Source organism: Alnus glutinosa, chromosome 7 (genome assembly GCF_958979055.1).
Source record: "Alnus glutinosa chromosome 7, dhAlnGlut1.1, whole genome shotgun sequence".
Classification (NCBI taxonomy): Eukaryota; Viridiplantae; Streptophyta; class Magnoliopsida; order Fagales; family Betulaceae; genus Alnus; species Alnus glutinosa.
The window spans coordinates 10695193-10720906 of record NC_084892.1 but is presented as its reverse complement, the minus strand read 5'-3'; the positions used below and the strand labels follow the sequence as shown (position 1 = coordinate 10720906).

General features: G+C 38.2%; 1 protein-coding gene across 2 annotated transcripts in view; it reads left to right on the top strand.

Moving 5' to 3' along the window:
- LOC133874360 (ferredoxin-dependent glutamate synthase, chloroplastic) overlaps positions 1-25259 on the top strand; it is a 49431-nt gene extending 24172 nt beyond the window's left edge. For both annotated transcript variants that reach the window (XM_062312258.1, XM_062312259.1), the window contains exons 9-33: positions 5622-5767; positions 7975-8134; positions 9796-9906; positions 10067-10282; positions 10807-10964; positions 11676-11805; positions 13155-13213; positions 13421-13526; positions 14436-14532; positions 14851-14966; positions 15088-15285; positions 15427-15537; positions 15790-16029; positions 16120-16218; positions 18344-18439; positions 18540-18737; positions 18842-18916; positions 19104-19232; positions 19327-19425; positions 22235-22377; positions 22479-22572; positions 23064-23302; positions 23394-23472; positions 24480-24563; positions 24820-25259. In XM_062312258.1, the coding sequence (XP_062168242.1) occupies positions 5622-5767; positions 7975-8134; positions 9796-9906; positions 10067-10282; positions 10807-10964; positions 11676-11805; positions 13155-13213; positions 13421-13526; positions 14436-14532; positions 14851-14966; positions 15088-15285; positions 15427-15537; positions 15790-16029; positions 16120-16218; positions 18344-18439; positions 18540-18737; positions 18842-18916; positions 19104-19232; positions 19327-19425; positions 22235-22377; positions 22479-22572; positions 23064-23302; positions 23394-23472; positions 24480-24563; positions 24820-24981 (3345 nt within the window). In that variant the 3' untranslated portion in view covers positions 24982-25259. The remainder of the gene's footprint in view (positions 1-5621; positions 5768-7974; positions 8135-9795; positions 9907-10066; positions 10283-10806; positions 10965-11675; positions 11806-13154; positions 13214-13420; positions 13527-14435; positions 14533-14850; positions 14967-15087; positions 15286-15426; positions 15538-15789; positions 16030-16119; positions 16219-18343; positions 18440-18539; positions 18738-18841; positions 18917-19103; positions 19233-19326; positions 19426-22234; positions 22378-22478; positions 22573-23063; positions 23303-23393; positions 23473-24479; positions 24564-24819) is intronic.
- The last annotated feature ends 455 nt before the right edge of the window (positions 25260-25714 follow it).

Below are 25714 nucleotides of genomic sequence, written 5' to 3'. Positions count from 1 at the left end.
TATTATCTATCCATTCCTACTAGTTCTTCTTTTCCTTGGAAAAGTATTTGGAGGGTTAAAGCTCCATTGAGGGTGGCATTCTTTGTGTGGATGGTGGCATTAGGAAAAATATTGATTTTGGATAACTTGAGAAAGAGGAACGTAATAGTAGTAAATTGGTGTTGTACGTGCAAGAAGAGTGTCTAGTCCATTGATCACCTTTGTCATTGTGGAGTAGCAATAGAATTATGGATTTGCTTCTCAATGTGTTTGGTGTTGTTTTAGTTATGCCTAGAAGGGTAAGAGAGTTGTTGGTGAGGTAATATGCATTTGCTCTCTCTCTCTCTCTCTCTCTCTCTCTCTCTATGAGGGGTAGCGCGTGAGGGTCTTTGAGGAGGAGTAGAACCATAATTCTGCTTCAACTAGGAGTGAGTTTTGATAGGTAGTTTTTCGGGGACAGTTTGGGCTATCTTGGCTATTGCTACGTGGACTCGAAGTCCTTTGAATTCTGGTCTGAGGTTAGTGGCGGGGTTAGGCTTGCCAAGAGGAGTAGACACTTGTTCCGGGCGGTGATCTTAGGATGGTCCAGCCTGGTTTGGCTGATGCAAGCAGTGGAACGACTTTCCAAGAAGGGAGAAGAAGATAACGATAAGTGGAGAACGTTCCGGATGGGTAGCATTGTCTATGTGGTGCTGCGTAGAAAAAATAAGCATCACCAATTCATCGAACTGTTAGAATATGGTGGAGGAGGACGGCGAAGTTACGTGGTGATTCCGGAAGGAAGCGATGGGAAGGGGTGGCTGGATGTTTGGGTGCAATTTCAAAAGTTGACAGACTATCATGCAAAGCAACAGGCCGGCAAGACAGCTGCTGGAAGGAAAACTGTTATAGCACTGAAAGCAGCACCGAAAGTTCTGGGTCTACGTTGGGAAGGTCAGTCCTATGCGGTGGTGCTAGGAGGATAGATGAGGCTGGTGTAAGGGTTCCAGCTGAAGGCAGGGGTAGTAGGGTCATTCGAACGAAGCCAGAAAAGGCAGTCTCTTTACTTGAGGCCGACGATCACGCAAAAGAAAGGGGAGTTACGTTTTCAAATCGGCCAGCTGGTTCTATTATGGGAAACGACTTGAAGCAAAATTTGGACGAGGCGAAGAATCTGGATGAATTGAAGTCTTTCCTTTGGCATTTTAAGAAAGAAGCTAAGAGGTAGTTGGGCCTTTTGGAGTTGGGCTGCGGGAATGAAAAAACGGATTCAAGTGGGCTAGAAGATGGGGGGTAGGGGAATAAGGCCCAAGTTGAACGATTTAGACCCAAGGACCCTATGACCACAGACAAGCATGAAGGTGAGCTTACGTTTGTCTATTCTAGGCGTTCTCCACGCAAGATGACAAAACACAGTGGCAGCAAGTGTCTCGGCAACCGCTGGCGCCATCTCCTCAGCCGGACAGGGTGGAGCTGACAGAGAAGGCTGTTCTTTCACATGGAGACGGGAAGGATGGGTTTCCTGACAGGGGTGCTCTTGGCAGGGTCGTGTTCCACGGGTTTGCTGGAAATGTGCATCGAAACAGAGCACGTGTCCCGGCAACCTCTGGTGCCAACGTTCTAGCCGGACAGGGCGGTGCTGACAGAGCAGGAGGCTACTGCACTTGGGAAGGTCGGGCTTTCTAGCGTGCAAGTGGCAGGGTCGAGCTCCCCGGTTCGGCAAGAAACATGCACTGTTACAGGGTCTGAGCAGGCAGAGGAGAGGAAAGAGGAAGATTGTGTGGTGGAAGAGCTTGAAGTGGAGGAACCTAGCTGTGAGGGGGATCCGTCTACTGGTCTTGAGGCAGAAAACGGGGGATCGGGACTACTCAGCCAAGGCACAGGGGAAGAACTGAGCCGTGTGGTTGTGGAAAAAGTTATAGGAGAACTGGGGTTCAGTGGAGGTGTTACCAAAGAACCTAAGGGGGAGAAGGAAAGCTTTTATCCAAATGTTTTAGACCCGGTGTTCTAGCTTGAGCCAAGTCAGAGGATTGAACTTACGTTGGGAGGAAGGAAGGGAGTTGGATGTATTGGGGGGGAGGAATTTTGTCATGCATGCAATCCTAGAGAGCTAGAGGGCTTAAAGGAGCTGTCATCTATTGTTATCCGATTTGGTTTCAGTTCTGAAATTGTGGAGGGTAGAGTGGGCGATGAATTGGAAGGTATTGGCCTAATTTCGGTTATGCCTTTGGCAGTGGAGATGGACAAGGACTCAAGTTCGAGTGTGTCGCCTAGATGGGTGATGGAGAGAGTGAAAGGTTACTACAAACTAGTAGGAGTGTCATGTGATCAATATGAAGATAAACTGTTGGCATTGTTTGAACTAATAGAAGCAAGGCGGGTCCATTCCTTGGCTGATTCGTTGGCTATGGTTACCGCAGCTCCAGGAGTGAAAGGACAAAGGGAGATTAAGCGGCTGGATTGCTCCATTAACTATGATAAGAAAGGGGAGCAATCTAGTAGAAGGAGAGGAAAGGGTAGGGGCGTGATGTGTGTTAATGAAGCTTAAAATATTATCTTGGAATGTAAGGTGGATAAATGAGCTGGATAAAAGATTGCATATTAAAGGGCTCATTAGAGATTGGAAGGTTGATTTGGTGTGTTTGATGGGGACAAAAATGGAAGCCATTTCTAGAGCGGTGGTTCGCAATTTGTCAGGATGCCAACATGTAGATTGGTGTTATATGGGGGCTAGTGGGGTGTCAGGTGGAATTTTGATTATGTTGGATAGGAGGGCGATGGAGAAGGTGGATGAATATGTGGGACGGTATACCTTAGCTGTTTCATTGCGTAACACTGATGACAATTTTTCGTGGGCGTTTGGGGGTGTGTATGGGCCTAATGAGGAGGGTGTTGTGGGATGAGTTGGCTGGATTAATGAGTTGGTGGGATAGGCCGTGGTGTTTTGGGGGAGACTTCAATGTGGTGCGGTTTCCAAGTGAGCGGTCGGGAGCAGGTGGTTTTTCTGTAGCTATATGTTGAATGAGTCTATGCTCCAAGGTTTGTTGCCTGGTTTCTCAGTGGGCATCAGGGATAATGAAGTTTTAGTGGTGAATCATTTGTTGTTTGCTGATGATACATTAATTTTTTGTGGAGCTCAGGCCGAGCATGTTCAAAATTTGAGGTGTACCTTCTTATGTTTTGAAGCGGTGTCAGGGTTGAGGATTAATTTAGGCAAATCTGAATTGGTCCCTATTGGCAAGGTGGATGATGTGGAGTCTTTGGCACATATTCTGGGTTGCAGAATTGGATCTCTGCCGATGACATATTTGGGTATGCCATTGGGGGCGTCGTTTAAATCTTTCTATTTGGAATGGGGTTATTGAGAAGGTAGAGCGAAGGTTGGCTAGTTAGAAAAAGCTTTATTTATCCAAGGGTGGTAGGGTGACGTCGATTCATAGTACACTGTCCAGTATTCCTACTTATTATTTATCTCTGTTTCCCATTCCTGTGAGTGTAGTCAAGAAACTGGAGCGGCTTCAAATGGAGTTTCTGTGGAATGGTATGGGGGATGAGACTAAATTTCATTTAGTCAATTGGCATCAGGTTTGTTCTCCAATCAAGGTTGGTGGACTGGGAGTTCGTAATATTATTAAGTTTAATCAAGCCTTATTGGGGAAGTGGATGTGGAGGTTTTCGCAGGAACGTGATGCTTTGTAGAGATCAGTGATTGAGGTGAAGTATGGGAGTGTGAGAAGAGGTCGGAGTTCTTTACCCGTGACGGGGTCTTATGGTGTGAGTGTTTGGAAGTTTATTCGAAGGGGGTGGGATAATGTAGCCAAGTACTTGCGTTTTGAGGTGGGTGAGGGGTCTCATATTCGCTTTTGGCATGATTTATGGTGCAGGAACAGGCCTCTCAAGCTATGCTATCCAGCTTTGTACTCTATTGCTTGTTTTCCGAATGCTTGGGTGGTGGATAATTTGTCTGTGGTAGGAGGTGTGACTCAATGGAATGTTCTTTTTACGCGCTATGCTCAGGATTGGAAGGTGGAGATGGTGATGTCCTTCTATGAACAGTTATACTCTATTCGGATTTATGCATGGAGAGGATGATAGGGTGGTGTGGAATCTTTCTAAGAAGAGGAATTTTGCAGTGAAGACTTTTTATAAAGCATTAGTTTGTCACGAGGAGGCTTATTTTCCTTGGAAGGGTATTTGGCGTGTTAAAGCTCCGAAGCGGGTGGCGTTCTTTGTTTGGACAGCGGCTTTAGGAAAGATTTTAACACATGACAATTTACGTAAGCGTAGTATTGGTGGAGTGGCGTGTTATGTGTAAGAAGCATGGGGAATCCGTTGATCACCTTCTTCTTCATTGTGACGTGGCACGGGTTTGGAGTTATTTTTATAGTTTGTTCAGGGAGGAGTGGGTTATGCCTAGTAGTGTCTTGGATTTATTGAGTGGTTGGGGCACCTTGCTGGGTCGTGGTTCTGTTAACCGTATTTGGAAGCAGGTTCCTTTATGTGTTTTGTGGGGCTTGTGGCGTGAGAGGAATTCTAGGCTTTTTGAGGATGTGGAGGTTACGGTTGGGGCTCTTTGTAGAAATGTGCTTAATATGTTATATCTTTGGGTGTCGGCGCATAGCCCGGGTAGTATGTCGTTTGCTGATTTTTTTACTTTCTTGTTCGTTTCTTTCCTCTGATTAGGGGCTCTTTTTTATACTTCCTGTGTACTAAGGTTGCGCCCCTCTGCGTTTTTTAATAAATTATTACTTCTAATAAAAAAAGTTGTTAGTGAGTTGGAGACTTCAGGTGGGATGCTGTAACATTTTGGAAGTTTGAAAGTTGGCTCCTTTGTGTTTAACGTAGTGTATTTGGAGAGAACAGAATGCAATGAGCTTTGAAGATCGAGAGACTTCACTAGTAGAGCTGAAAAAGATTATGTTCAAATCCCTTTACACATGGATAGCAGCACATAAAAATTTTCCTTTTCTAGTTTTCATGATATTTTGGACTTTTGTTCTTCTTTTTCTCCCTAATACGGGGTTTCTCTTGTATACTTTGTATGAGGATTGAAACCCTTTGCGCTTTTCAATGAGATTGAATTGCTTATAAAAAAATAATATTACCTAGTAACCAGCTAGTTTTTGGAAAGTTTGAAAACCATTTAGCTCGAGTAACCCTATCACATGATTCACATATATTCCACTAAGCTGGATTGGTGAGAGTGTGGTATTTTATTGTATGAAGCTCACTGGGCTGTTCATATGCTTCATGTCGGAATTTGCTGTTTGCTCAAAGAGAATATGGTTGAAGCCATAAATAGTAGGAAGTGTGGTGCCTATCTTTGAGGATTTTAGAATAGGCCATAGTAATTGCATTCCTAGGTGCCAGTTATAAGGATCTGTTGATTGAGTTGTGGCGATATTCCTTTCTTTTCTTTTATACTTTTATTGATAACATTTGTGTCCATAGAAACAAGAGGTGTACCTGCCTTCACTTGCATGCTGCTTTTGATCCCTGTTTTATATCTTCTAGTTTCTGGTCATGAGAGGATGTTGGCTTATAATATTCTTCATTTTTTAGTTTAGATTTTTTCCCAATTGTTGAGGATTTTTCCTAAAGGCTGCACCAAATTTCAAGGATATGTGCTTAGACATTATTCATCTTAAACATTTTAATTGCAGGTTTATGAGAATACGGAGGTCAAAAAGCGAGTAGCCTTGTCAAATCCATATGGAAAGTGGGTAAAGGAAAACTTACGATCCTTGAAGCCTGTGAACTTCCTTTCAGCAACAGTTATGGATAATGATGCAATATTGAGACACCAACAGTGAGTCTTCCATTTCATTAACTTTTTGGAGATGTCCCTTACATTCTAGAATTGTGGTGCAATTGCTGTTATGCCTGTTTCTTTCTTAAATGCCATTAGCTCTGTATTACTCTGCTGTAACATATCTGACTTCTAGTCATAGCTATATGATTACCGATCAATGTATGTCTAAGGACTCTGCATTTTTGCTCCAATTATAATGATAATTGGAGCTTTAGGAGCTTAGGGTTGAGTTGTTTTGTGGGCTGTTTTTGTAGGGTCGGTGGTGAGGCTGTTGCTTCTTGTATACTCCGTGTGTACAAGGGGCGCCTTACGCTGTTTTTTAATAAATTTGCACTTATCAAAAAAATTATAATGATGGTGTAATGATTATAAATGCTTAATCCTTCTGGTTACTGAAATTATGGAAGCCAAATAAATGCATCGGAAAACAAATTTACTAAAGGAATTGGACGTGTGCAAGAAATGTTAAGCTTACAATAGAATTTCATTTCCTTCAGCCTTGTTCAGCCCAGCTTTTTGTCAAGGTTTGGAACTTCTCTGGCATCGTGTTGCATATGCAAATACCCAGTCAATGATTTTGGCCTGCAAATTATCTCCTGTGCAAATAGCAGTAAAGTGTATATTCTTATATTGATAAATAAAGAGAGAGAGGATTTCTTAATTTATGAATTACCAAGATTAACTATCCTTCTTATGAAACCTTCACACTGTATTGCTTAATCTGGGATTAGGATGAAGTTGGTTAAGATGCTGCTCACTATTCTTTGAAGTGGTGGTGATACAAAGAGGAGAAAATGCATGAGCTGCCAGCTTCTTTTCTGGAACTTGATGTCTGCGGTGTTACAGAACGATACTGCATATGCATGTGTGTTTGCACTTTCCTAAATACTTTAGTATAACGCTTGTATTCATTCAACCTAAGGCGAAAGAGAAGTCATACAAAGAAAGGGTCTTTCATGCGATGCATTGATGAAACACCCCCTTCCGGTAGGAAGATGATATTACGCATTGTTATACAAGAATTCTACAAGAATTAGTTCAGTGCAATTTTGGCCAGTCTTGCTCTTTCTTGACTGGTTCAGATAGTTTTTCAGCTAATTCAGCTGTTTTTTTGCTCGGTCAAGTGGTTTCTTAATCGGTTCAGGTGGTTTATCACTTAATTGGGCTACATGGAGCAACCATCGGGTTTGTTGTTCTACGGGAGTACTAGAGTAGTGTTTACAAGTTGTTGTTAGTTGTATTGATGATCAATCTAACGTTGTTTTTGGTAGTATTCATCATAAATTGTGATCGTCGTAGTTGGTTGGCGAGATCGTACCAGCCTTGTTGTTTGGCGTTGGCTTCTTACCGGTTCTTGGTGTTTTCTGTTGAGATTCAACCAGCCTTGGTGTTTTGCGGCGAGATCCAATTGACTCTGTGTTTTGCAGCGAGATCTGACCGGCCTTGGTGTTTTGTGGTCGGTTTCGACCGGTTATTGGTGTTTTCCGGCAACATTCAACTGGCCTTGGTGTTTTATGGCGAGATCCAACCGCCTGTTGTAGTTTTCCGGCGAGTTTTCTACTGGTGTTGAAGTTTTCGGCGAATTTTCGTTCGATGTTGGTTTTTTATGGAATTTCGGCTTGTTTATGTTTGGCTTAGTGCATTTTATTCATTTTTTTTAGTAAGTCTGTCTTTGTATGGTGTGCTTCAAACTGTTCCAGATTGAGGGGGAGTATTAGAGATTGTTTTTTGAGTACATTTTTCATTTAATTGTTTATTCCAAGCTAGGCTTATATGATATATATGCCCCAGCTTTAAGAAAAAGGGGGGGGGGGGGGGGGGGGGGAGTGTTAGAAGAGTGTTAGGGGTTAGAGTACAAGGGTATTTTGGTCATTTTTATATTTCTCAAAACCTATGTAATAAGATGTTTGAGGTAGGCTACGTAACAGTAACGAGCCTCTACCTTCTCTCCAAACCTTTCATGCAAACCACAACAAATAGCAACACATCATAACTTGCTTTTGTCTAGTTTTTCTGATTTTTTGAATTTTTGTTCATCTGTTTCTCTTGATTAGGGAGTTATCTTGTATACTTCCTATGTATTAAAGTTGTGCCTCTCTATGTATTTGTGACAAGATTGCTTCACTTATAAAAAAAATAGATATTTCTTGCAGTAGTCACCATCTTGAATGGTTCTTATTCACTTTTGTATTTGATGGGACCAGGGCGTTTGGCTACTCAAGCGAAGATGTGCAAATGGTTATTGAGACTATGGCTGCGCAAGGGAAGGAGCCTACATTTTGCATGGGAGATGATATTCCATTGGCAATATTGTCTCAGAAGCCACACACGCTTTATGATTATTTTAAGCAACGATTTGCACAGGTTTGGTATATTTATTTCACAACACTTTCTTCACAAATTCACAATTATTTTAAGCAACTATTTGCACAGGCTCACTATAATTTATTTCAGTCTGGATGAACTTGTATGTGGCTGCCTTTGTTAACTATGTTATTGTCATCATTTCTTCACAGTTTTGCTATTGTAGTTTACTTTTCTGCGGATGTGTGTGTGTGGGTACACAACTTTAATTATATCAGGAAGAGATTAGACATTTTTGCTACTCTGCTACCATAGATTCTTTATTTTTCAATATCCTCTTTCCCCAGTATAAAATGTTGGATTAAATTTGGATTACTTTCTCCTTCAATTTACCCTGCTAGTACACTTAAAAAAAATTTCAAAAAAATTCTTCTCACCTGGGTATTGAATTTAGGCTATCCAACACAAAATATTACCATTATTAGGTCATGGCTCTAAATTCCTCTTTATGCAATTTGATTCAGATGATGCAAACTAACTAACTTCCAAAATGATGTTATATTTCATTAATTTTTATAATTGTGTGAAACTGAGAGAGATTTGGCCAGCCTTATGTCTTCTGGTTTAGAGTCAAAGTGCAATTTTCTCCTAACTCCGTGCCTACCAGGGTTTGCTTGCCTCCACTGCAGAGTTTGAGCAAAGGAATGTGCACATATAATGCTTGACCTCTTTTAGGCCATTATGAACTGGAATGGTCAGAGCCCAGTGTTTGAATGATTTGGTATGGGGCTTGTGTGTGCATGTTGTGCCTTGCAGTAAAATACTGTTGTGACTGCATTAAATGTGGTGAGATTGTTCAAGATAGATTTAGTTCTGCATCTTGGCCACTTACTCTGCAGTTGGATCAACAATATCTCTTGAGGGGACCTCTTGTCTAGAACTGTGCCCATTGAAATCACATGGACGAGTGCACTCCAACTTATGCCTTCTCTAGATGGTTGCCTAGTTAATGGTCAATCTGGACTGTTTCTGATAAAAGAATCAGTTTTTTATTTTAACTTCTTCACTAGTGAGACTGCATTAGGCCATATGTTGTATTTCACGTCAATCTGCACAGACTTTATATAAGAATTGTTCTTATGGACATTAATAAAATATGCTCCACGCGCCGGTGCACGTGGCTCCATGTGCCACTGCCTCTTTTTTTTTTTTTTCCTGTAGCTCTGGCTTTTCTTTGTATTTTGGGTTTGCTTTCTTGTATTTCGGGTTTTCTTTGTATTTTGAGTTTGATTTTCATATGTATTTTGGGTTGTGGGTGTTTTTTTGGGAGGGTTGTTTGGGTTTTCTTGCGGGTTATGGGGGTTTTGTTGGGTTGGGGTGCTTTCAGGGCTGGTTTGGGTGTTTGATGGGGGTTATTCTGTTTTTGGGGCTCTGGGTTTCATGGGTGCTCCTTGTGGGTTTCGGGTTTTAGGGTTGATCCTTGTGGGTTTGTTTGGGTTTTTTCCTTTTGTGGGCTAGCTTTGTTGGTTCCTGTGTATACTCCCGGTGTACTTAGGGCACCTTACGCTTTTTAATAAAATCTTCTTAGTAAAAAATAATTATGGTGTTTCTTTGCTATCATTTTAAGGATTTTAGCTTCAAATTAGCTTTTTGATCAAATATTGATGTCGATTTCATATTCAAACAGTCTTTTCAGTTGTTATTCATTTAGAAATTTGCAGGTTACAAATCCAGCTATTGACCCTCTCAGAGAAGGACTAGTTATGTCTCTTGAAGTCAATGTTGGGAAGCGAGGAAATTTATTGGAGGTTGGACCTGAAAATGCTTCGCAGGTTTGTTAGCATATTACTTTCTCCATCACTGCCATATTTAATGGTTTTTGTATGTTTATTTTGAATGATTTTTACGTAATAGTTTCTTAATGGATGCTATGTAATACTTTCAGTTTTCATATTTTGGACTGTGCTTAATTAGTTTATTGCCTTGGAGCAGGTTATTTTGTCTAGTCCTGTACTGAATGAAGGGGAGCTTGAGTCATTGCTGAAGGATCCCTTTTTAAAAGCCCAAGTTTTGCCAACATTTTTTGATATTCGTAAAGGGGTTGATGGGTCCTTGGAAAAGACGCTAAATAAGCTTTGTGAAGCTGCTGATGAAGCTGTTCGAAATGGTTCCCAACTGCTTGTTCTCTCTGACCGTTCTGATGTGCTGGTAAGTACCATTCAGCTTTCCTTTATATATTCGTTCAAAACTTTTCAAATCTCAGTTCTATTTTGAACTCAATCTACAATTTATATCTACATGTGAGAACAAGCGAAACTTATATTTAGTTAAATGATCATTGTACAGAAACTTTCCGAGTTCACTACCAGTGTATTATTGATCATACCAATGTGTACATCCTGATTATCGTTCCTTTTTTTTGTTCTTCTTTCCCGGCATTTTTCTTGATTAGTTTTATATTGGTTTATGGCCAATCTTGTTAGTTGTACAAGCAATTGTCATTTTGCAATATGTAGTGATCATTCCTCTCTCTCTCTCTCTCTCTGTCATTATTATATGTCTGTTACTGTTGGTGTGTGTGCGTGCGTGCGCGCATGGGCATGTTCATGTGCTACATGTATTCTTATTTATGCAGTTTTTTCACCTTCTCCTTCTTTAGGCGTGCAAGAAAACTGTTATGAAGATAGATTTGCTTATTTTTTGATTGATGCGATCATTTCCTCTTCTTCCAGGAACCAACTCGTCCTGCACTTCCAATACTTCTTGCTGTTGGTGCTGTTCATCAGCATCTTATTCAGAATGGCTTGCGTATGTCAGCTTCTATTGTAGCAGATACCGCTCAGTGCTTCAGCACCCATCAGTTTGCCTGTTTGATTGGATATGGTGCAAGGTCATTTTTCCTTCATGATTATTTTTTGTAAATAATGGTTATCTTTTTATACATATTTTCATGTTATTGTTTATGCTAAAAAAATATCAAAACCAATTTTTGTGTGTTAGTTTTGATATATTGATTCACCTTGTGTGTGTTAGTTTTGTTATCATAGGGAATATTGGTTCATATATGATCCTACCATAGGAAGCAAAACACAATAATTGATTTATATTATGCATCAACTATTGCAAGAATTTCTACTATATACCTAAAAAATGGCGTATTTTCTATAGATGTCGAACGGCTTCTTGAAAGTAAATCTATAAGTTACAGGTACAACAATACATTTTAGCAGTGTCTTAGTAACTAATTTCATTCCCCTATCAGTGTTGAATATTATACTTTTGTTTATTTAAAAATCTTTAAAATAGACTGTTGTATTAATTACTGTTGCTGTTTTCTCGCATATTCAGTGGGATGTGTTAGTGCTTGTCAAGAAGATTTGTTAATGCTTGTCAAGAATTTCCACTTTTCACTTCCTAAAAGTTTGACGGGAATTGTTTTATAAAAGAATTTTAGAGGGTAGAGGGTTCTGTGTTCATCGTGATCAGAATTCTCATGTTGCTTCTGTTCTTGCCACTGCTTCCATTATTTGAGCTTGTTGCTTGCATTGAAATTTACAATTGTGAAAGTGCTTAACCTTGTACCCCTAAATAATCTTTTCAGTGCCATATGTCCATACTTGGCATTGGAGACGTGTCGACAGTGGCGTCTGAGCAATAAAACCGTAAATTTGATGAGGAATGGAAAGATGCCTACTGTAACAATTGAGCAGGCTCAAAAGAACTTTTGCAAGGTCAGTACGTCAGTATTAGAAGGAAATGACATTGTGTTTGTTGGCTGAATTCAATTCAGACACTCATGTTAAGAGTGTAGAAAAAAATTAGTGGAAATATTCAGTTAATTCTTGTAAAATTTATCATCAGTGTTTTTTCTGCTGTTTTTATTGGTCATCATGGAAATTTTCATTGCGTATTTGATACTAAAAGAAAGTTTTGAATAGAATTACCTAGATTAGCTAAGGAGAACGCACTAGAAGACTTTGATGTTGAAGAAAATTTATTTAGTATAGCTGAAAGGCAATGCAGTATGCATCTGAAACAAGTTATGATTGTGGAGTATGGTATGCCTTCATGTTGTAATGATCAATTTCAACTTTCTTGGGTTTAAGAATATGGCCTTGCTCTATCACATTTTTAATTTGTTTTTTGCGAGGAAAATTGTCTCTGCAAGGTTTTTTAAGGTTTCTCCTATATTGCAAGTTTATATATAAACGATTAAAAAATTAAGAAAGATTGAAATGAATGTGGCATGCTGTAGTTAAAATAAAGGATATTTCAGGAGAGAATATACAAGTTAGTGAATGCATAGTATTACAAAAGCAATCTTTAGGAACAAGGTGCCTTTGTGCCTTTTGTGGTGTCTTTGGAGAGAGAAATTATAGGTGTTTTGAGGGCCCCGAGAGGACTTTGGAGGAGTTGAAATCTTTTTTTCTTCAACACTTTATATCTTTGGACAGCTGGTTATGTTTCGTCTTTATTGATTAGTTATTTAGTTATCATGATTTTCTTGTTCTTTTTGCCCCTGCTACCTAGGTGGCTTCTCTTGTATACTCCATGTATACATAGAGAGAGCCTTACGCTTTTAATGATATTTCGATTAATTAAAAAAAAAAAAGTGTTACAGAAGCAATCTGAAACGTAGGAAACTTGTTTATTGTCCAGCATATGTGATATATTGAGATAAAGATTACAAATGTTGTATTAAAGTTAAATATTTTATAATTGTCGAACTTCAAATATGTGGACTGAGAACAGAGATGGGAGCACATGCTCACAACGCACACAAACACACAATTGTATATTAGAGGAGACAGAATTGCAAAATGTAATGAAGACTGCATATTTGGTATCTTTTTCTTGGATTTGACGTAAAATTTAATCAATATCCCTCCTTTTTATTTTAAATAAAGCTTCTAGGCACTGGGATGTATGATGATTCATTTTATTTTTAGACCTTCATGTAATGACTTCCCTTGAGAGACTTATTCACTTCCTGTTTATCTGTACTTACAATGGGAAAAGTTAAATTATTAGTCTGTTTCATTGGTTAATCTTTTATACTGATTGTTGCTTACTGTTTCAGGCTGTTAAATCTGGTCTTCTCAAAATTCTTTCCAAAATGGGCATCTCATTGCTTTCAAGGTATGAACGGTTTTTCAATTTTTCGTTTTATCTATTTTTTGGAGAATAAAATTATGTTAGTTTCTGAATGGATCGTTATTTGATTACAATGTTCTACACATCCTCTATTTTTTCAGTAGGTCAGTTTACTACTGTGCTTTTCAAATTTATTATTTATGTTTGCTGTGGTCAAGTTGACAAATCCACTTACGAATTTCTGGTATATAGTTATTGTGGTGCACAGATATTTGAGATATATGGACTTGGGAAGGAGGTTGTTGATCTTGCATTTTGCGGGAGTGTTTCAAATATTGGTGGATTAACTTTTGATGAGGTAAGGAACACAACTTAAGTGAAGCACTTGGTCTTGAAATTGAACATAATCACCATTACAGAAAAGGACATAAAGTGAAATTTTCCATGAAATTTTCTTACATCCTTTCTCTAGAACTCATTGAAGATCAGAAGGCATTCTCTTCAGGAATGATATGTATAGAAGGATAGAGTTTCTTATTTACTCTGATAGAAGATTAAGGGACATAATCACCATTACAGGAAAGGGCATAAAGTGAAATTTTTTAGGAAATTTTCTTACATCCTTTTTCTAGAACTTATTAAAGATCAAAAGGCGTTCTCTTTAGGAATGGCATGTATAGAAGTTTAGGGTTTGTCATTTGCTCTGTGTTCAATCACCACTTGCCCCAAAAGCTTAAGCTGATAGGAAGAGGTAAATTTAATCACTTAATCAATACTTTAACACTCCCCCTCACGTGTGGGCTCAGACTTCCTTTTAATAGGTGAGGCCCAACACGTGGAATATTTAATTGAAATGGGAGATAAATAACGGAGTCAAGGTTCGAACTCAGGACCTTTGGCTCTGATACCATGTTAAACTACCATTTGTCCCAAAAGCTTAAGCTAATAGGAAGAGGTAAATTTAATCACTTAATCAATACTTTAACACTCTGATAGAAGATTAAGGGACATGGAATGACTAAATCCAAGAATGCAGCCAAGCTCAGTTTTGATGAGGGCTCTCATCTCTAGGATAAACAAATTATGAGCTTCTAACCTGAACTTAGGAACCAAACAGTCAAATAAACCATTAGCCTTGGGTCACTTATGCTATGTATTTTTGTTCTCCCGAGCTTATTTTAATCTTTGACTTCATGTATAATGGTGCATTGTACTGTTGACAGTGATGTCAATTTATTTTGTCTTTTGAAATCCTTCTCTTTTGCAGCTGGCGAGGGAGACTTTATCTTTTTGGGTGAAGGCTTTCTCTGAGGATACAGCTAAAAGACTAGAAAATTTTGGATTCATACAATTCAGGCCAGGAGGTATCACTCGTAATCGAACATGTTTATGCTATCCAAGGACTGGCTACAACTACATTGTTAATTATATATATTCAACAGAAATGAAACTGTAGGCAATTTGTTATAGCTAGAAGTGAATAAATGGGTTGGCCCTAGTTGTAATCCATACAAATTATTTCATTCTTAACTGGAATGATGCAATGTCATATCGAAGTCTTAGAATTTCTTTCAAAGTTAACTGTGGGCTTAATTGGTTTATTCTGCTTTTACCTTGCCTAAGAAAATTCTGAAATCTGTTTATTCTTACTATATTTTACTTTTATTTTTTACTTTTGTAAGGGGAGTATCATGGAAACAATCCTGAGATGTCAAAGTTACTCCACAAAGCTGTTCGCCAAAAGAGTGAAAGTGCCTTCTCAGTTTATCAGCAACATCTGGCTAACCGACCTGTCAACGTGAGTGCAGAAGTCATTTGGTTTTTATCATCTTTTTCTGACATTTAACTATAGTTATTAAAAATCAGCACTCTTAAGTCTTATCATATGAAGTTGACATTAGTCTTGTTATTTGACATAGGTTCTTCGTGATCTTATTGAGTTCAAAAGTGATCTTGCTCCCATTCCTGTTGGAAAGGTTGAACCTGCTGTATCAATTGTTCAACGGTTTTGTACTGGTGGGATGTCACTTGGAGCTATTTCAAGGGAAACTCACGAAGCAATCGCCATTGCAATGAATAGATTAGCTGGAAAATCTAATTCTGGAGAAGGTGGTGAGGTAGTTTGCTCTCTATTATAAGTTGATTGTAATGCGCAATCATCTCCAAATATATTGCTTTTCGTCCTCTCTTAGATCCATTCTGTCAGATTGAAATATAATTTTGGAATTGTGATATACTTGGGTACTTTTTGTGCCTAGGATCCTATTCGCTGGAAACCACTTACAGATGTTGTCGATGGGTACTCACCAACGCTGCCTCATCTCAAAGGTCTTCAAAACGGGGATACAGCTACGAGCGCTATCAAGCAGGTCACTTGATAGAAATTTTCCTTTTGAACAAGTTTATAACTTCCCAGTTTCCGCAATCTATATTATTCAATTTTTAGCAATATGGTCCAGCATCTGCATCGCTATCCTTAATGGGGATGTATATAGCTGAAAGTGATGATCTTTTATTCATAGTCATGAGTCTGCTCTTTCTTTTTGAATTGGTTAGAAGTGTAGCTTTCTTCCATGCATTTAAATAATCAATCTTTACAGAAGATACTGCATGATCTTCAGGTTGCTTCAGGACGTTTTGGTGTCACTCCAACATTCTTGGTCAATGCTAATCAATTAGAAATCAAAATTGCACAAGGTGCAAAGCCTGGTGAAGGTGGCCAATTGCCTGGGAAAAAAGTTAGTGCATATATTGCGAGGTTGAGAAATTCTAAACCAGGGGTTCCCCTTATTTCTCCACCTCCGCACCACGACATTTATTCTATAGAGGATCTTGCGCAATTGATCTTTGACCTTCATCAGGTTTTTATCTACTACATATTTTCTTAGTAGTAAGGCAGAGATACTTAGAACTCCAATAGAAATGATAACTGATATCTACTGAATGAATAGGTTAATCCTAAGGCTAAGGTGTCAGTAAAGCTAGTAGCTGAAGCTGGAATTGGCACTGTTGCTTCTGGGGTTGCAAAGGGTAATGCTGATATTATACAGGTATATATCCTTGTCATCTTTGTGCAGTGAGCAGTAGCTATCTTAAATTTTTGCTACATAGTTTCTTCATTCTATATCCCATTTGGAGACATAAACTTAATAATTATATAACTTTTAAAGAGAATTCTTTATTCAGAAGTTTATTTATTTATTTTTATTTATTTATTATAACATAATGTTATATATTCTGGATTTTAGAGTACAAGTGGTTGCTCCATTACATTTTTAGAATGCCTGATATAATTACTCACAGATTGCCAAGGGGCACTAGTAGTTGGTACACTGGCACCACTCTATATTATAGTTTGCATCCTATAGACTCTTGCAGTTTCCTCAATAACCTTCCTGCCAAAGGAGTTGGACTTTTCAAACGGAAGTGAAATTGGAAAATGATTCTCATTGATTGTAGTTTAGGATAGTGGTGGGGCCTGGATCTTACTTCAGGGGGGAAAGATGAAAGCAAATAAAAGATCTAATTTGAAAAATGTTAATTTTTGAATTAAAAATCAATAATTAAGTTTCTTCTAGGTCCTTATAAAATGTAAACTTCCATTTAATTTCCATGCCTAATTAATATTATTCAGCATTTTCTTGCTGTATTATGAAATTTCTGCATGTTTGTCTCATTTTATTTAATTTGGAATAAATATTTCTCAAATATGCATAGCTAACCAATAAATTATCTATTAAATGTTTGATACTACAAAGTGAAAAATCACTTGAAACTAACTTGATATGCCTTATTTTGCTAACTAAGAAAATAGTGCTCTAATTCCAAGTGAAGCAGTGGATAGTTGAGCTGCTGAGGATACTCTATTTAAGACCAATTATATGGCATCATACATTCCTTTGACACATTCTAGCAATTTTGGAAGAGGATGTCTATAGGATGTCTCCCTAGGTGTATCAGCTTTTTGTTCTTTCCTTTGAATTTCATCAACTGCAATAAATGAAATGATGCCCCATTTTTAATTCAGGGATTTCTCTCTATTATTCTTTGTGTGAGCTAGACAAGTGAATTCATTTTTTTTCCTTGGTAATCAGTTTTTGCTCCTTGCTGCTGCTTACTTAATGGCAACTAGAAGTTTTCTAGGAAAAATGAATGGCCCCAATAGTAGAAGATTAAGGTGTCAGCTTTTCCTTGTTTTTAACTTATTTTGCAAAGTTAATATCTCAATAATTGCGAGCATCGAGTTGAAAACATAGGATGGTGGTGGTGATGAGGACAGTAAGGTTTCTGTAGTTATTCCCCCCTCTTCATAATATGAATGGAGCAAGGAATTCTGGTACGATGGAATTCGTAAAAGCAATGCTGTGGGTCAAATCTGATGGTATCAGATAGGGAGTATTGTTAAAGTTGGGAAGTTTATCATTTTTGGAATCTTTCCCCAAATTTTATTCTCCTCTGACTATGCTGGTTAGCATTACTAGGGGCTTTTGAAAACATACGATGGAACCAGCCAGAAGCTAAAAGCATTTTGTGAGAGAAGGTGATGGTGAAAAGTTTGACTACAAGCACATTTAGTTTGGTTAAATTGGAATCTGTTACAATATTTGGTTTCTGATCCTTGAGTATTTTTTTTCTTGATGATACAAAAGTGAATGAAGTTATGAAGAAATATGGAGCATCTTTGCTTTACAGTGTTGCTACTGGGATTTGTCGTCTAAAATATGCTATAAATACAAATACTATATCTTGTAACAACGCGAGGATAAGGATTGACATATCTGCTGCATTTTGTTCAATTTAAGCTTTCTAGACCCCTATTTATGTAATCTTGTCTCACTTATCATAAAGATGGAACAAAATCTTTTAGATAATGATTGTTAACAAGGTTAAAGAGGTTCAATAGTCATCCTTGCAACTTATGTTTGAACTGAAGCATCATAGGCTTTACGTAAGTGATTGGAAATCCTTAAGTATGATATAATCATTCCTTGGAATTTCAGTGACACCATTTCATTGATACTTTCTGGTTAACATCTTGTTTGTTTGTGTATACATTTTCTCAAAGCTTATTATTCGTGACCAAATTAATGGCAGCCCTTTTCTGTTGTGGTCAATGTTTTTAACTATTTATTTCCATTTTGTTCTTTTACTCATAATCTCTAATTTGCCTTGCAGATATCAGGGCATGATGGTGGAACTGGAGCCAGCCCCATAAGTTCCATCAAGCATGCTGGTGGTCCTTGGGAACTTGGACTTACAGAAACAAACCAGGTTATTATTTGACACCCTTGAGATAAATATACATAGTTTATTCTTTTGATTGTCTTTGGAGGGACTGTATGTGCTTTTGATTATTGATGATCTTTCACAGACACTCATACAAAATGGACTTAGGGAAAGGGTTATTCTCAGAGTTGATGGTGGCTTCAAAAGTGGAGTTGACGTCCTAATGGCTGCAGCTATGGGTGCTGATGAATATGGATTTGGCTCTGTGGCAATGATTGCAACTGGATGTGTGATGGCCCGCATTTGCCACACAAATAATTGTCCTGTTGGTGTTGCTAGTCAAGTGAGGCTGAACTTGTTATTTTATTTTATTTTTTCTTGTTTTCTTTTCTAACAGAGTTGGGTTTAAATTTCTTTCATCTATTTTTAAAATTCATTTTACTTCAGAGAGAAGAACTACGTGCTCGGTTCCCTGGTGTTCCTGGTGATCTTGTCAACTTCTTTTTATATGTTGCGGAGGAGGTAGTCCATCTGCCCTTTTTTTTTTCATCTGATGAGATTTGTTTCCATCTTAATGGTCCACAATTTGATCTGTTCCTTACTAATATAGAGTTCTCTCTTTATTTTTATGACAATTTTATTGGTCAAGTCCTCCAAGGTCCACTTTCTTCTGTGTTTGTTAATATACTTTCCTGCTTATTTTGGCCAGGTAAGAGGCATGTTGGCACAGTTGGGATATGAGAAGTTGGATGATATAATTGGTCGGACAGATTTACTAAGACCTCGAGATCTCTCCCTAATGAAAACTCAACATCTCGATCTCAATTATATTCTCTCAGTATGTATTTACTTATTTTCTTATCATGTGTAATTGTATGCTTCACATGCCTATTTCCTTGCTTATATAAGAATACCTTTTCTTTTATTCCCAGAGTGTTGGGTTACCAAAATGGAGTAGTACAGCAATCAGGAATCAGGATGTTCATTCTAATGGTCCTGTTTTGGATGATATTTTACTAGCAGATCCAGAGGTAACAAGTATTGATATTGCTAGTTGGTACTAAACGCATGCAGTTTTTACTTATTGATATTAATGCTACTTAGTTTTAGGTTGAACTTTATTGACAAATAACGGCTTAGCTTTAGAGGTTTTCAGATGGGATTGGATCTCAGTATAGGCTCTGATCCTCAGGGGGAGCCATGAGTGCCATCACATTTGTGCTGAGAAGTGGAGGTGTTAAGAAATCCTATGTAGGTTGGGTGTGTTCTTGATTGTATTTATGCACGCTTGTTAGGCCTATCTGCTCACTAGCTTAAAATTTTGGGCTATATGTTTTAACACAGTATTAAAGTCCGATATATTTGTTCTTGGACTCCAAACCCATTTGTCTTAGTTTTGGTTTAGGTTAGGCTTGGGGGTGAGAGAGGGTTTTACGGATACAACACTGGCTGGGTTTGTGCTTGGTTATGAGTATGTGTATTTGTTGGGTGTCTCTACTCACTAGCTTAAGGTTTTGGACTGGATGCTTTAACTAACGTAGGAAAACTTTTCATGCTTTTTGCTAAGCAATGTTTTAAAAGTAAACAAATCAGGTGAGAGGGTCAAGGGTAAAATGTCTTATTGTCAGGCTGACCACGGCTGGACCATAGTGTCATAAATAGGACTGCTGGTATTGATTTCAGATTAGAGTTATAAAAACAGATACTTAAATATTCTAGAGGCTTTTAGGAAGGCAATTTTGCTAAAAATTGAGGGATTGAAAATTTAAGCCTAGGAGACTCGTAATGCTGACCTTGTTTGTTATCTTCACTCCTTTATTTACAAAGTGAGATTATAGATCATACAATCTTACTTTACAAGAAAGGGAGATAAATCATTTTAAAAATAAACTTACCATCATCTTAAGCTACATGCATTTTGGAAATTTATATATTTTATAGGATAAATTACACTTTGCCCTTTCAAACTACCTCCTGTTTGCACTTACACCCCCAAAATACGTCTTGCTGCAACTCAGATTTCTACAAAAATGTTTCGAGTTAACCCCTCTATCGGATTTGGCCATTTGTCTGGATGGAAACATCACACATGACTAGCACGTGCACTTGAGCCCTTTTTTGTGACTAGTTTGCCCCCAAAATTGTGTGGTAATATACTGTACAAGTAATAGTATTTTTTTAAAAAAAAAAACTGAAGTCTTTGTTCTGTTAAGGGGTGGTGGCGCTGCCACCCCCATTTGTTCTCTCAGAGCATGGCCACCCCCTGAGTAAATAAAGGGGGTGACCATGTAGCCACCCCCTTCTGTTCACTCAAGGCGGCCGCCCCATTTGTTCTCTTAGGGGGTGCCATGCAGCCACCACCCCACGCAAGCCTTAGCATCTCACCCTCCGTTAGGGTGCAGTTTCATAATTGTATCCCTCAAACTAGAGTATTTTTGGTAGAGAAAACGATTCATGCGCACGTGTGACTAGCGGGTGTGATATTTTCCATCCAAATCTAACAGCGAAATCTGATACAAGAGTAACTCGAAACTTGTTTGGTAGAGAAAATGATTCATGCGCACGTGTGACTAGCGGGTGTGATATTTTCCATCCAAATCTAACAGCGAAATCTGATACAAGAGTAACTCGAAACTTGTTTGGTAGAGAAAATGATTCACCCAAAACTAACAACGAAATCTCATACAAGGGTAACTCAAAACATTTTGGTAGTTTATAAGAGTTGCAGTGAATCGTAGTTTGAAGGTGTAAGTGCAAATGGAGTGGTAGTTGCAGTGTAATTCAACCTTTCTTTAAATAAGAAGTTAAAAGTAGTGAACTTATTATAGAAAGATATTAAACTATGATTCTTAGTATATACTATTTTCAGTAAAATACATTTTCTGAGAAAATTATTAATCTTCCACTTGGTTGAAACCTTGAAAATGATGGTGAAAATATTTTTAGCTTTTTGGTTTGTATTGAGAATCATTACCCGCCACCACACAAAACAACCTAAAATCCAAAAACCACAACATGGAACTGATCAGAAATTGCTAAATCTCGTGCCTTACACCTTCTCCTTTGTCTCATTCACCAAGGACCTCTAGATGGTCAAATTGACCCTTCGTATCTTTTCTTGCCCTAGTGTCTGTTGTTTCCCAGATCGTCCAGCCCCTAGGGCTCAAATATGACAAGAAGGTCCTCTTTCATTGGTCGAAAACTAGGTTCTCAAGGCTGTGGTGGCACATTCAATTCTGACCAGCTCCTCACCAAGTGGCTGCAGGTCTTAGCCTTGATCTGCAATGGCCTGACAGAACAGTTGAGGAACTTCAGCATTATGCTCAGTGACGTGTGATCACTCACTTGTCATAGTGGGTGGAGTTCTTGGATGCCGTGGAGGAGAAATAGGTTGTGCAACAGGAGGCCGAGCAGTCCAAGTTCGTGGTGGCAAAGGCAGTCCAAGAAAGAGTTTAAATGAGAGGAAAATGGCTTCTGCTTTTTTAAAGTGGGAACCATTTTCTGCTTTTCTGCTTGGGACTTGGTTTTCCTTTGTTCTGGAAAATATTTTCCGAAAAAATCTCACTTTCTGGTTGCACTGAACACCAAAAAAAGCAGAAAATATTTCCTGGAAAACATTTTAAGCTGAAACAAACACAAACTTACGCGTAAATCATTTTTTTAGTGCTCCTTTGGAGCCTGTTTGACATTATTTTAAGAGGTGAGCGAGCTTGATGGCTATTAATTCTAAGCATATGAGACAAAATGACATGTTGGTTAATGCTACTTTAAATAAAAGCACTTATTCTGTGTTGCTACCTCTAACCACAATAAAGATAAATATCATATTTCTTTGTGCAGATATTAGATGCAATTGAGAATGAAAAAGTGATCCATAAGACCTTTAAGATATACAATGTCGACCGTGCTGTTTGTGGGCGCATAGCAGGGGTAATTGCAAAGAAGTATGGTGACACCGGTTTTGCTGGGCAATTGAACATAATGTAAGTTGTGGGTTTGACATAGCAAGTATTAATAACTGAGAGGATGCACATGGTGGCCTCTTTCGTTTAAATTCTGGCTAATCATTTTTCTTATATTTCAGATTTACGGGGAGTGCTGGGCAGTCATTTGCATGCTTTTTGACTCCTGGAATGAATATTCGGCTGGTAGGAGAGGCTAATGATTATGTGGGAAAGGTTTGTTTAGCAAATCCTTGACTCTATTATGCGGTTCGAGAAGTTGAAGATTTTACTCAAAACTTAATCAAGTGACAAAGCTATTACTTTTTGAGATGATTAGTTCAAGGATTTTGCAATATTATAATTCAATTGAGTTTTGGGTTAAGTTTTAAGTACCCAGAAAGAAAAAAAAAAATTAAGGGAAAAGAAAAGAAAAGAAAAATAGAAAAATGAGTTCGGTATAAGTTGGCTATGTAGACTTAGCAGTTGGCTATTCTTGAATTTACTTGGTGCCTTAGATTTTCAACAAATTTTATTTTACACAGAGAATTGTGCTTACCTTTTTTTTTTTTTTTAATTTTTAATGTTTGATAATGATAATATTAAAGGTAATATATAATATCAAGTTCCGCTGATTTGCTGTACTGACCCTATTGGCCATATTAAAGATTTGTATATCATATTGTTCCTACTAATAAGTTCTGATGCTGGAATATAAATGATACAAGGGTATTGCTGGAGGTGAGTTGGTTGTGACTCCTGTTGACAACACTGGATTTTGCCCTGAGGATGCGGCTATTGTAGGGAATACTTGCTTGTATGGGGCTACTGGTGGTCAAATCTTTGTTAGAGGGAAAGCAGGGGAGCGGTTTGCTGTGAGAAACTCACTTGCTGAAGCAGTGGTGGAGGGCACTGGAGACCATTGCTGTGAGTACATGACAGGTGGTTGTGTGGTTGTTCTTGGAAAGTGAGTAATTGCTCTTTACCTGGCATACATATAAATGAAAGAATATTCAGGAGAACAGAATTTCACCACATCTATCTTTACCTTGTGACAGAGTGGGTAGAAACGTAGCTGCTGGAATGACTGGAGGTTTAGCATACATTCTTGATGAGGACAACACTCTCCTCCCCAAGGTTTGTGCTTTTTTCTTGCAGTTCTTCATGGGGTACACTATGAGGTTGGAAGCATGTAGAGTTGATTTTATTTTTTATTTTTCCCTGCTGCTATTGGTTCGGTGTCATCTTACATCATTATGTGTGCACTGAGTCAATTATGGAATAATTGTGCCTTAACTATTTGGTACTTGGCCCCAGGAAAAATAAAATGGCCTGGAGGAAATTGGAATTTTAACCTATAAAGGGTCATACTTCAATCAAGATTTGACTTTTGTCATCTATTTCCTTTCCAGGAGCTTCAACTTGCCTTCCCTCTACCAATATTGTATTCTTGAGACTTTTTTTATTTTTTATTTTTTTTATGCTTTTCCATGTAGTGCATCTGGAATTATAATTAATATGTGGTATATAAAAATTTTATTAGCTTTAGGCTGCCTAGAGAAGTCATGATGCATTGGATGGCATAAATTTTTACCTAAAATGCAATAGACGCATGGCATTTATAAGTAATCATGGTACTTGGTTTTTCAAACTTCTAATGAGATGAGATGCATATGAATGGAGATCTATATATTAATTTAATTCTACTCCTTTTTTTTTTTTCTTGGTGTTTATATTTGTCTTTAATTACGTATCAAGAAAATATGATAATTTACTAGCTTGTGGGAGGATGGGTGGCAATACCTCATGTTAATTTTTCACTGTTATTTGACAAAAAAAAAAAAAAAAATTAAAAATTAAAATTCACTGTTATAGAGACACTCGGTGACTAGCTAAATCCCTATTCTTTCCCTTGGTCTCCTTAACAAAGAGGCTCCTTAGTACTTATTATTTTTTTTTACTTCTCTCTCTTTTTCTCTTTACCCCTCTTTTACCAAATTAAACCGTTATCATCGATTCACTGGCGCTTTGTGGGAGCTAGTGCATTATCATTTTCTCAACTAATAATGCTCTATTGCTTTCCTCCGGTATACAATTCCATAATTTTCCCAGCTTCACAACCATATCTTGAATGATATTGACAGGTAAATAAAGAGATTGTGAAGATCCAAAGAGTGACCGCCACCGTGGGGCAGATGCAGCTGAAGAACCTTATTGAAGCCCATGTTGTAAGTGCACCTAATGAACTGCATTACACACAACATAAGCACACCTTATAATGGAAAAGTTCCAATAATTTCCCACCTTTACAATTATGCCTGAGCCTAGCTCTGGATTTGTTGGCACTCTTCATAAGATCTTATACAGCTTTTGCAACAAATCATTTCACATTTTTAAGATCCTGAGTGTCGCTATCAGAAGATGCATTGTCTATTTTATTACCGACTTTTTTAAAAATAAAAAATTACGATTTTTCTTGTGAAGGAAAAAACTGGGAGCAGCAAAGGCTCTGCTATTCTGGAAGAGTGGGACACGTACCTACCACTGTTTTGGCAGTTGGTTCCGCCCAGTGAAGAAGATACCCCAGAGGCTTGTGCAGAATATGAGAAAACAGGAGCAGGGCAGGTGAGTATGCAATCTGCATAGGGTAATGATTCGACGGTACACTGAGGCCAATCATGAAAGCTATTCCCCAGCCTGTACAGCTTAGACATAAGATGGTTTATTAAGTTGGAAGTTGGCTCTATTTATGTGGGACCGACGAATGGGTGGCAAGATATTTTAGTGGGAAGATTATCACTGCCTCAAGTTGGAGGCCCTGATCTGTACATTTGAAAGCATTCATCTTCGATCATTGTAATTAAAGTTGTATGTATAGTGATTGTGTTAGACACTATAAATTCAAGCTAATTTAGGTTTTTCCAGCCTCTCTGAGCATTCTCATGGCTTGCTATGGCCGGCCTTTCCTCTCGATTTGTTTAATAAATTCAGGTTAAGCATTTCTTATATCCCCTTTTTTTTTCTTTTTTTTTTTTTTTTTTATGTATAGCGTATATAAAAGCTTCATTAAAAGGAGAAGGGCAACTCCCTCCATCAAACCTGCCGTGGGAGCTTCTCTCCCTTCCTCTTTTCTTCGCCTCTCTTCTTCTCTCCATCATGTTTCCCCTTCGCATCCCCTTCGCACGCCTCCTTTGAGGTCCTTATCTTCCTTTGTGATACTTTTCTTGCTAGATGTCTCGCTAGCCCCTCCTCAGAATTGTTGCTATAGCATTGTTGGTGGGTTTTCCTCCACCGGATCGGACTGGTGTGCCTCCTCCCGTTAATGGTCGTGGATCCCCCGGTATTTTGAAGTTCTTAGATCTAAGGTTTTTCCATCTTA